The sequence below is a fragment of the Ambystoma mexicanum genome, chromosome 4p, assembly GCF_040938575.1.
Source record: "Ambystoma mexicanum isolate Mex_15411 chromosome 4p, UKY_AmexF1_1, whole genome shotgun sequence".
Lineage (NCBI taxonomy): Eukaryota > Metazoa > Chordata > Amphibia > Caudata > Ambystomatidae > Ambystoma > Ambystoma mexicanum.
Genome location: NC_090927.1, coordinates 554,088,491 through 554,101,005, shown reverse-complemented (window position 1 = coordinate 554,101,005; position 12,515 = coordinate 554,088,491). Strand labels below are relative to the sequence as shown.

General features: G+C 43.4%; 1 protein-coding gene across 2 annotated transcripts in view; it reads left to right on the top strand.

Annotated features, from left to right (window-relative positions):
• Window positions 1-12,515, top strand: part of CSMD1 (CUB and Sushi multiple domains 1) — a 5,442,057-nt gene that overhangs the window by 5,089,694 nt on the left and 339,848 nt on the right. For both annotated transcript variants that reach the window (XM_069606098.1, XM_069606099.1), the window contains exon 57: window positions 4,454-4,636. In XM_069606098.1, coding sequence (XP_069462199.1) covers window positions 4,454-4,636 — 183 coding nt within the window. The remainder of the gene's footprint in view (window positions 1-4,453; window positions 4,637-12,515) is intronic.

The following is a 12,515-nucleotide window of genomic DNA, read 5'->3' as shown; positions in this document are numbered from 1 at the left end:
TTCCTCCCCCTCCCTTCCCAAAACATCCTCCTGGGATCTCTTTGATCCAGCTTTATCTAGTAGAAGCATCAATGTGTGTAACTGATGTGCTTGCCAGGTTTATTTGAAAGCAGTCTTCTGCAGGTTAATGGCTTAACTGGAGCTCTAAATGCAAATCGTGTGTAATAAATAAGTCCTAGACACATGTTCTGCCAGCAGCAGTATATGTGGCCTTCACTGAAGTTCTGTTAAAAACACGCATTGGCAAAGTTAAATGTTTTTCTTTGGATATAGGTATCTGGGAGGCATTTCACAAGCAATGATGTTATATGCCCAGATATTGCCACATTGGGCCTCATTAGGACCCTGGCGGCCAAGGAATGAATGGTGCCGGTAAGGGACCAGCACTGTTCATTCCGAGCCGCGTTATTACGAGTTCTGAAGTGGGTCCCACTCTGGAAAGCCTCGTCAGACCAGGCGTCCTTAGAGGGACCGGCTAGCATGCCAGGATGCTAACAACTGGACCATCATTAACGGGCCTGTTGTTAGCATCCTCCCTATTCCCAATGAGCCCTATGGGGGCTCAAATGGGAATGGGGATGTACCGGGTCCATGTCCCGTGAAAGGGATTTACCGGGCCCTCCAAGGTCGGAATGGCCCGGTAAGTCCCCTTTTGCGGGACCCTGACCTGGTACCCGATATGGGGTTAGCCATGCCGCTAAAAGCGGCATGGCTACCTCCATACTCGTAATGAGTGCCATTGTGTAGCAACTAACATTGATGCCCAGTTAGTATCATTACAGCATTGCCTGGGAAATGCCTATGCCATGCCTACCCAAAAAGACTGTTGTCAATGTGTGTTACACTTTGTAGAGCAAATGACGAAAACGTCATGGAGGGGACCTTTTTTGCACATATGTGCACCTTTAGGAGAAGCAATTTACAAGGCCTTTGACAATTAACCTGATAGTGATTAGTTTAAATCAGTGGTCTGCAACATGCGGCATTCCAGTGTTTTGCACTATGACTCCCCTGATCCTTCATGGTTTACTATAGGGATGATGGGATACAAAACATCTTAGCATTGATATGTTGCAAATCCCTTGTGTAACTATTACTTTGCAGGTCTGTCCTGGACAATTGTATAAGGGTGATACTTACCTCAAAGTGAAGAAACCTGGAAGAACGTTCCTCTGATACATTTGCTAGTATTTAATATGGTTGCGGTAAAGGTTACTTATAAAATGGTGTGATACAATTGTTTTCCTTGTTCAGAGAAGGAATATTACAACTTCACACAAGATGTCAAACAATATCAAACTTGTTATTCTCAGTAAATTCATCTAACTTGGATAACAAATACAGATTGCATATTTAGTTTAAGATTAGTTAATATATCACCCATGCTCTCACTCACAGGTGTGGTGTGAATTTGCAGAAACAGAAGGCATGTGCATTAATGCAGTTCATAATGCATTTTTGTGTAGATAATTTACCAACTCCCATACAATCAAGACTGTGGATAGAGCACATAAAACATGCCCTTAAAACACCAGGGTTTATAATGTGTGTAAGAATGGCTACACAGTGATGGGCTTCAATAAATAATTGCATATTATCTGCAGCTGGACTATTTCTCATTTTATTTGTATTTTATTGAATGTATGTAACACTTTCAACAACACGCATTATATAATAAAAAGTACACGTATAGACAAGGACAATAGTTACAATACAGTTCAAACACTATTGCAGAGATAGAGAAAAAAGAATTGTTTGCAACATAAACAGAAAGTAGAATATGAAGATCTAATAGTAAGAGACAGCCGTTTCCACTGCTCAAGAGACAATAGCGAGAATGAGCATAAATGAGACTGGGAACATGGAATATGGGGTAAATTAAAAAGGAAGTGTACTGGGAACAGGGAGAACGTCATGCTCTATAGAAAGGAACAAGTGAAGAGACATAGTGAGGAGCCAAACCATGAATGTATGTTAAAATGTAAGCAAGTATATGGATTAGAAGGCAAGTACCAAAGAGGAGCCAGAAGAGAGAAGCAAGGGAAGCATTGGTAGAATCATGAGGAGTAAGGCTTAAAATTGCAGATAGTGCTGAAGTGGCCAATTAATAGGTAAGAAGGCCAACCAAGAGAGCAGAGAAGTAGTCACGAATGGAGAGGAAATGTGAAGTTTGGTCATGCGAAATTAGACAATCTATCGATTTGATGAACATTAAAATAGGAAGACAGCAGGAACAAGCTGTATTTGAGATGTGGAGACAAAAGAAAGTGTGGAGTCGAAGGTAACGTAAAGGTTGTTTGCAGAAGGAGAAAGGGAGAGTTGAGATTGAGAGAAAGAAAGAAATGATAGACAAATATTATAGGGTAGACCAATCTCTTGCTGATTTTTCTATATATTTTTCACAAGAAATAAGTTGTGCAGCAGATGAAGCACTTAATAACCCAATGGACATGATCTGTCTACGTAATGACGAAACATTCTTGTTCAAGGTTTAAAAAAATAAACATAACATTGTGTAAGGTGAAATTCATGAAGAAACAGTTTTAATGTTTTGTGAAGATAATAAAAGTGGTGATGGCTAGAAATGAGTGATGAATCTGTAAAAGAAAGTTGTGATTAACACAGTGTTTGAAAGTTTGAACACAGATTAGATGATGGTGTAATGGTCCTGTTAGGTGTGTTTTTTGTGATGGAGTAGGTGGGGAACAGAAGAAGCAGAACAAAATCGAACCACAATTTAAGAGAAATTAAGATGGGGAGAATGAGTAATCATCAAATATTGGATAACAAGGAGAAAAAGTAGAAAGCGAAGAATGAAAAAATGTAATGAAAGAGGAAATAGAAAGAACGATATGGGAATCATCGACATATACATGACATGACTTGTTAAAAGATGAGATAATGGTGCAGAAAATGAATAATATGAAGAGAGAAGGGAAGAAGACAGACAACAGAGCTTTGAGGAATCCAAATTGTAGCGGAAGGGCAGAATGTTGGCAGGCTGGCCCAGGAGACTGAATAGCAGCAGTCTTTAATATAGGAACAAAACCACTGAAGAAAGAAAATGGCAAACCCTGGAGATAAGAGAATGATTATTAAGATTGGTTGAGACTTGGGCATAGACCACCTGGCTATGAAAGTACAAGTGACATGAAAGAAGAGAAATAGGGAGGATGCTATATTGAAAATTGGGTACTAAAAAAGGTTGTATAAGAATAATTATGATAATACCATGTTTCAATTCATAAGGAAGGTTTGGAGAAAGTAAAAACATATTATTAAGACAATTATACAAGGGAGAAGTATGGGATAGTCCTTAGGTGTGGGGGTGGATGGTACAGGATCTGAGGGAGATGAGGAGGGATAAGCACACTTTAGAAAAGACGTGGAGTTGGAGTCGGACAGGAAACAAAATGAAGAGAAAGAAGTTGAAACTGAATGGAAGAATGGAATAATGAAAGAATGAGCAGAATCCATATTATTGAGAGATGCGAAAAGGAAGAGAGAATAAGCATAATTTTAGAAGCAACATAGCTACCATAGTCAATTGAAGAAAGTGACAACAAAATAGAGGAATCAGGAGAAGGGGGGCATGATTTGGTTAAGGAGCTGAAATAAACAAAGGGGATGAGGACTAAGTATATGAACAAGTTTAGAATAGTACTGTTTTTGTCTGCAAATAAGGACAGATGATAGATAGTATGCAGAGATGAAAGAGAATCTAAGCCAGCAAAAGACTCAGACGTTTTGCAGCACTGTTTGGAATGCAAAGAGAAATATGAAGACAACGAAGTAGAGGGGTGAACCATGGTTGGGGGGTTCCTCGAGGGGCCAAAGGGACTGGAAGGATTGAAGGCATTGAGAGTAGACATGAGAGCAAACGTAGAAAGGGAGGTAGTAGTGTCTGATGAGAGTTGACAGAAATCGTGAAGTGTAGGAAAACTAGAAAGAAGAAAAGAGAGAAAGTAGAGGCATGTTTGATTAAGTGGTGTAACCAAAGAGGAGATCATGGGACGTTTTTCAGGTTTTCTGATTGAGTAGGTACACATTAAATAGAAACGTAAAACATTCCTGACACTGAGGACAACCAGTTTCAAGGAGATCAGTGTCCTGCCTGTTCTTCATAAGGGGATTGGCTTCACCAGAACATCTGATGATGTTAGGTGCTGCCTAAAATGACCCCTTGTATTTGGGATCTGATAGATGCCGGGTCAATTGGCAGTGTAGACTGTATAAAGTTTATGGGTGAACGTCACTTTGTTTGGCTTTAGTCCACTCCTTGACACATACTATGACAAAGATTGACATTGGATTGAAACATCAGACTACGTTTTCGCCCACTATAATGTGTTTATCCATATGTGTCATGTCGTATATTTACTTTGGATTAAAGCAGTCATAAGCCTCTGAAGGCATGCAGCTAAATATAACGATAATGTCGTTTCATTTATAGGAAATAGCCCGGGATTTTGCAGTGACCCGGGGATCCCAGCTCATGGCTCGAGGCTAGGGGATGAATTCAAGGTGAAGAGCCTCCTGCGCTTTTCCTGTGAAATGGGCTACCTGATCCGAGGCTCCTCTGAAAGAAGCTGCCTACTGAATGGCTCCTGGTCAGGAACACAGCCTGTCTGTGAGGGTAAGGATGGACTTCCCAAATAGCCTAAGCCCATTACATCATGTCTTCCAAATGTGAACATCCTTGGGGAAAATGCCATCTATGTTCCGTGACTGAGAATGTCCATATCACTATGTGTTCAATTGTATCTCAATATCATATCATAACGGTTGTAAATGTCTTTTATTTAAAATGTATCGGGTCCTTTTAAAATATGACCATCATTAATGTCACATTTAATCTGCTAGTGCAAAGAGTGCTAATACGAAAGGAGACAAAACACTGTGGTTGCGTGTTAGAGAGGGATGGACATCTAAAATACATATATGGGCCTCATTACAAGTAAGGCAGTAAGGCAACAACGGTGCCGGTATCGCTACCGGCACCGTTGCTACCGTACCGCCATACTAGGAGTTCTGCTCTCGGGTGCCCTTGCAGCCACCAGGTCTGACGTGGTGGCCGTACTGGCACCCATGAGCAGAACATGATGGTAGCACCGGTACTGTAACGGGCGCGGTGCTACCAACCTCCCCATTCCCATTGAGCCCTATGGGACTCAAATGGGAATGGGGATGTACCGTGCCCGGCACCCGGGAAAGGGGAATTACCGGGTCCGGCTGGGCCGGAATAGCCCGGTAATTGCCCATTCGTGAGTGCCGGTCCCGGATGCGAGTTTGGAGGTAGTCCTGCCGGTAAAAGTGGCAAGGCTACCTCCAACCTCGTAATGAGGCCCACAGTATGCCTAAAAAGCAATACACAGAGTTTGTATCATTGAGCCACCTAATCACTAGCTCGTGACTGGGCTAACAAATGCTTCGCTTCGCCTGGCCTCCCTGTGAGTTTTTGTGTTTCGCGTCAAAGATCAGGTTGTAACTGTTGGCTACTTTACAACAAAAAAAACATTTGTACTGCAGAAATGACTTTGCACGGCAAAAATACACTTTGCACGGTTCCATGAATCAGGGGTTGTGCTGGTAGTGCAAAGCCACTTTTCAGCAGTGCAAATAATTACATGAATCAGGCCCTTACTCTTTACAAAGATCTTTCCGAAGATGGGTCTAGTTCCAAATGATGAAACGGTGAGCTGTCCTTAGTAACTGGCATGACATTGTGTAGGTCATTTTTCAGAGTCTTAAATGGCAAAATACAGTCTTTTTATAGTAGGCTGGTTCTATTAAGTCAAGATGGAAACAGAGGCTGTTGGCCTGATTTACAAAGCGCTTCTCAATGCGATTTTCCAATTGAAATAAACGATTTCTAAATCAAGCAAGCCCTGAATGTATGAGCCAAAGAATGGGGGTCAGGTAGAAAGGTAAGAAAGACAGAAATTGCAATCTGGTGTTCCAAAAAAGCATTCAGCCAAATAGAAATCTTAAAAGCATATGATTGTTCTCAGGGAAACACATGTTCTCTTGATAAACTGTTCATGACAACAGCCATGCAATAGGCAGTCAGCAAAATCAGTCTGATTTGTTTTCAAATAAAAACACATTAAAGCAGGGTTCGAATCACGAATATTAAAACTAGAGCAGATTAGGACATGCCCAAAGGAATATGAAAGTTGCAGCTGCATTCTTACTCAGGATTCACAATACTTTAACCTTGATATGCATCAGACATAACATGTGCTTCCAATTTGCTCACGCGCATCTCCAGGTATGCACCTTGTGAAGAGGGCCTGGTTTACAAAAGCCTTTTCCTATGGGAAAACCCCATTGTAAAACATGACCAGTGTGAACCCGGATATAGAGGAGCAAGTCAAAATCGAGAGACTCATCTGCTCCAGTGCAAATCTTTCTGAGAAGGGGATCCCGAGAGGCAGTGTGTAAAATCGATGGCACTGGTCATCTTTTTTGCTGTACTATGATATGCCTAATGGCTAAGGCTTTAATATACTAAGCAGGGAGCACTCTCATGTCTGCACTTTTATTTATTTTAAATGCTCAGTTCCATCAATAGGAATGCATGGTTACATGAGGCATGGAGTACATATGTTATTGACCGTAGGCTTGTTATTGTAAGTATTGCATGATACACCAATCTGTCGTGAAATCTCCCCATTTCACAAAGGATTGTTGCTCTACAAGGTTTATAGGGTTAGGACAGAATCACACAACTGCTACACATGTCTCTTTTGAGTAGCTCTTCTCCAGCACTCATTGCATGTCACAAAATCACCCAATTCCTCTTAAATGGATAATATAGTGTAATTATACTTCTCTATCTGTACATTATCTCATGTTTGTTTCGATCTGTATAACTTATAGGTCACAAGATTGAATATGGGTGAGGGACCCTTGGTAATTAAGGTTCCTGATTCTATATAATGGCACCTGTTATATGAGTAACAATTCTCTATTATGACTAAGTAGTGAATATTTGCATGGTGCAGAAAGTAAGCCTGTATTCATAAGGTCACACATTTGAAGCCTGTATGCCAAGCCCAACATGTTATCCTTTGAAACTATTATTTATCTTGCCTATATTAAAACCAACATACATATCAGCATCTGGATCTGGTCACCTTATATAAAAGGTGACTGTGACACATCTTCATAGTGTGACTGTTTTTAGTAAGATATAATGTGCCTCTGGTAATGATGGGTGGTGTGCACAAGTGTGGGTGCGCACATGTGTGCATACATGGGTGTGGGGGGTTGGTGTGAGTTTGTGGGTGTTTGGGTGTCTCCTTACAAACTATGAAAGTAGCACTGTTCTATGGGAACTTTGAAAATAAGCACAAATGTAGAGGATGAGCCAGGTACCCCCACCTCAATCGACCCTCCCCTTTTACCGGTGTGCTGTATGCTGGTCGAAGACAGAGGAGGACCCCTGAAGATAGTGCCATTGGAGCGTTCGAAGCTATGCTTCAGTAATAATGGCACAAGAAAAGTTGGAGAAATTAAAAATTGTGGACAAATATTTGATGTTCCTGGAATGGTACATGGTACAGCAGTGATCATGGATCTTTATTGGGCTTGTGCAGCCAGAGCTTACATCAGATTGACTGCAGATTGGGGAGGAATATGCAAACTGGTGAATGTCCATGTTCCAGCTTTGGTGATTCAAAAAAGTGATTTGCACTTTGACAATTTCCCAAAAGCAGATGCTCACTTGAGGAAGAAGAGATCTGTGGAACTGATAAAGAGGATGAAGAGAGGGAACTATTTCTCAGCTAATTCAATAGAAGCGTTTGATGCCATACCATATAAGCACAGGTTGTTTAGCCAGACCTCATCTGTGTTCATGTTGACCTTCATGTCACGCTCACCTGATTCCCATGGAGGCGCAGGTCTGGCTTCGAGTGCTGATGCTTCTTCAATGGTGAAGCGCAGGACTCTGAGGATGGACAGGTAGGGCCCGTCTGCTCTGGCTTCTCTGGCTCGCAGGAATATTCCCCTGTGCGTGAAAAGGGAGTATTACCTACTGACGGAATAATGCTCAAGCCTCCACTCCCTTCCAACCCTCCACGATACCCTTCCATGATTCCCCGTGAAGTCTCACCTTAGGGTCTGGAAGGATGAGTTCTCCATCCTGCTTCTGATGCAGGGGCGCGTTGAAACCCAGTTACTTCACTGGATTGAGGTTTGATGGGAGTTCAAATAAGCTTGACTATTCAGGTAAGGCGCTGTAAGAGTTCTGTAGCAAGTTCAAAAGTTCAAGCTTAATAATAATGTTCATGGTCTTATTGCAGCAAGCGCTAACGCTTATGTCTTTTTCCCCTTAGGGGCCGGGGTTCGGAATGCCGGAGATATGGCGCCGACCCGAAGTGAAACGTGCAGTTCCAGTAAATGACAGGTAAGTTCTGGATGAGCGTTCGAGTAATGTCTTTGCATTCGCTCATTCAATGTCTTTGTCTTTTTTCCACATAGGGGCCGGGGTCCGGAATGCCAGGAAGCGGCAGGACCCGAAATGAAATGGGAATGACCCAACAGGTAAGTCTTAGAAGGAAACTAAGCTTTTCCTATTCCCTTCCTTCTCTCACCTTGTGTTCTTGTCTTTTTCTCTCTAGGCTCTGGGAAGTGGCTGCGGATCCGGATGATCGCTGCTGAAGATGGAGGTGCCCAGGAAAGGTGAGTGAAATGCAGCGCTGCAGCGATCGAAGCGAAATGTTTTTAAAAATGATGTCTTCCCTTCAGGATCGTCGGTGTGATGTCTCCGTGATGCACCTTTAGCAGGTAAGGTGTTCTCTCTCGCCAATTCTCTCTTATCTCCCTTTGCAGGTGACCCAGGATGCTGACAGGTGTGGCTGAAGTCCAGATGCAGGGGCTGACACGGTGAGCGTCCAGCTGCGAGGAGCAGAACAACGCGAAGCGTGAGTTGCTGATCGGGCGTGGTTTAAATAGCTTTGGAAGAAGTTCCAGGTATCTATCCTTCCACCGATCAGGTATGTATCCTTCCTCGATCACACCCAGGTGGAAAGTAGTCCCACAGGTAAAGTAGTTCCATTCAGGCCTCAAGGGGGCCAGGATGTAGCAGCATGGTCTGCATCAGGTAAGTGCACATTAAAACACTTGAACACATGTCTAGCTTTATGAGCCTGGCGCCTAAGGCACCAGGACAGGGGTCCAACATGAGCCTAGCGCCTAATGCGCCAGGACTGTGTCCAAAGGGCCCCAGCTTGGGCCCGCTGGCACTTCCCTGGGGGGAATGATGCCTGCCTCTGGGGTTGCTGGGTCGGACCTGGCTCCTTGGAGGTAAGCATCATGACAGTACCCCCCCTCAAGGCCCCTCCCAAGGTTGTTCCCTCCGGCTGTTTTGGCTTGTTCGGAAATCTCCGGTGGAACCTTTGTATTAATCGAGGTGCGTGAACATTGTTACTAGGCTCCCACGATCTCTCCTGAGGTCCATATCCCTTCCAGTCAACAAGATAGAAGAGTTTTGACTTTAACACCTTGGAGTCTAAAATGTCTTTAACTTCGAATTCTAATTGCCCTTCAATTTGAACTGGGTCTGGAGGCTTGGACAGTCGGGTCCCTGGTTGTACTGGCTTCAAAAGTGATGCATGAAAAACTGGATGAATACGTATGTTGGACGGTAAATCCAGTTTAAAGGCCAGGGGATTGATTATAGCCTTGATGGGATAAGGTGCTATGAATCTGGGATTGAAGGTTCGCGGGCCCTTGAGGGGTAAATGTTTCGTTGCTAGCCATACCTGGTCTCCTACTTGGTAAGGCAGAGTTTTACTTCGGTGCAAATCAGCGTTTTCTTTATACTTTTTCTTGGCTTGCTGTAAATGAGTTGCAGCTTATTTGAAGGCTCGGGTTATTGTGGAATGCAGATGATTTACTGCGGGTATTTCCAGGGTCAGAGGTGGATCTAGGTCAGAGGTCCGAGGAAGGTGACCATACAAAGTATAAAAAGGAGTTTGTCCGGTTCCAGAATGCACTGAATTGTTGTATGCATATTCTGCGATCCAAAGGATGTCTTTCCAATTTAACTCGGATTGGTGTAACATGCACCGAAGATATTGCTCGAGAGTCTGATTGGTTCTCTCGGTTTGTCCGTCAGTCTGGGGGTGGTGGCTGGTGGATAACCGCACATCTATTTGTGCTAGTTGGCAACACTTCTTCCAAAAATGGGAGATGAATTGACTTCCACGATCCGAGACTAATATGAAAGGGAAACCATGTATGCGAACTATATTCTCCAGAAATTCCTTGGCCAAGGTGGAAGCTGAAGGCAAACCTTTTAAAGGGATAAAGTGGGCCATTTTGGAGAATAGATCCACAATTACAAGAATAGTGTTGTAACCAGCACAAGGAGGCAGGTCAGTTATTAAGTCCATTGACAAGGTGTGCCATGGTGCCGGTGGAATATCCAAGGGTTGAAGTAGGCCGGCTGGCCTTTTCTTTTGACCCTTGTTTTGGGCGCAAATTCCGCAAGACAATACAAAAGACTTTATGTCTTTTCTCCAAGAAGGCCACCAGAAGTGGCGTTTGATTTTTTCCTCCGTTTTAGCGGTACCAGGGTGTCCTTCCATTAATGATTCATGATGATGGGCAATAACAAGTTCTTGCAATTCTTTACTTGGCAGAAACAACCGCTCCTGGAAGTAGGGTAAATCATCCTTAACGGTGGAATGAGGACCCTTTTGACTCCATTCCAGTAAGGCTGAAGAGTCTAGAAGTTGTTTTACTTGCGTTTGGATGTCCTCAATAGTTTGCAATGAAGTTAGGCCTAAGATTCTTTGTTCAGGTATGATTGGTACAGGTTCTAAACTCGAATTGGGTTCTTCCATGCCAATCCGGGATAAGGCGTCCGCTTTACCATTCTTGCAGCCAGGGCGATATGTAATCACAAAATCAAATTCCGCAAAGAATAGAGCCCATCGGAGTTGTCGTGAAGATTGAGCTTTGGCCGTCTTTAAATACTGTAAATTTCGGTGGTCCGTAATTACGGTGATGGTGTGTCTTGCCCTGAGAAGGTAGTGACGCCAAGCCTTGAAAGCAGATTTAATAGCCAGTAACTCTTTGTCGGTAATTGCGTAGTTGATTTCAGGAGGAGAACATTTCCTGGACCAAAAAGCCACAGGGTGTAGTTGGTTAGTTTCTGGGTCTCTTTGCGACAGGACAGCTCCCATGGCCGAACTGGATGCGTCGGTTTCCACAATGTAAGGGAGATCTGGGTGCGGGTGCTTCAATACAGGTGCAGAGGTGAATTTGGTTTTCAGGTCCTGAAAGGCTTGTTCGGCCTCAAGAGTCCATTCAAAGCGTTTGTTTTTCTTTAGGAGAGCTGTGATGGGTTGGACTGTTCAGGAAAATGCCGGGATGAATCTTCGATAAAAATTGGCGAAGTCCCTTCACCGAGCTAGGAGATGGCCATTTGAGGATGGCATCCACCTTTCGCGAGTCCATTCGGACTCCTTGAGGTGTCAGGATGAATCTGAGAAACTCAACTTCTGTGGTATGAAAAACGCATTTTTCGAGCTTTGCAAATAGTCTGTGCTGGCGCAATTTCTCAAGAACTGCCCTAACATGTTTTCTGTGATCGGATTCTGAAGAAGAGTACACCAGGATGTCGTCAATATAAACAATGACACAGACATCGATAAGTTCCCGAAGAACATCATTCATAAAGTACTGAAAGGCGGCAGGTGCATTGCACAACCCGAAGGGCATCAACTGCTATTCGAAGAGCCCAAATTTGGTTCGGAATGCAGTCTTCCATTCGTCGCCTTCTTTTATACGCACCAGGTGATAAGGTCCTCGGAGATCTAACTTGGTGTACACACAAGCGTCTTTCACCTGGTCGATAAGCTCAGGGATCAGGGGCAGAGGATAACGATTCTTAATCGTTATTTGATTTAGGGCGCGATAGTCTATACATGTTCTAAGGTCGCCCTCTTTTTTCGGCACAAAGAACAGAGCTGAGGAGACAGGAGACTTGGACGGGCGAATAAAACCATTGGCTAGGTACTGATCTAAATACTGACGCAAATGCAGGTTCTCAGGTTCCGTAAGAACATAAATCATACTACAAGGTAGTTGAGCATTGGGTAACAGATCGATTTGGCAATCATAAGACCGATGGGGAGGTAACGTGTTAGCCTGTTCCTTCTGAAAAACGTCTTGGAATTCTTGGTATTCTGACGGTAGCTGTACAGGGGTGGAAGTTGCTGAGGCTAGACCCATAACTGGATTTCTTGGATAACAAGTTGGTTCACAATCAGGAAAACTTATCTTCTTTGCTCGCCAGTCAATTCTGGTATTATGTGTTTCTAACCAAGGAATTCCAAGAATTACTTGAAATTGTGGGGCCTTGATCACATCAAACACGATTGCTCGTCGATGTCCATCCTGACCCACCAGTGTCAATTCAACAGTGGAATGCGTTACAGGCCCTGTAGTAATGACATCTTGGGTTACTTTCGGGCGGAGAGGGAGCTTAATCCTGGAAG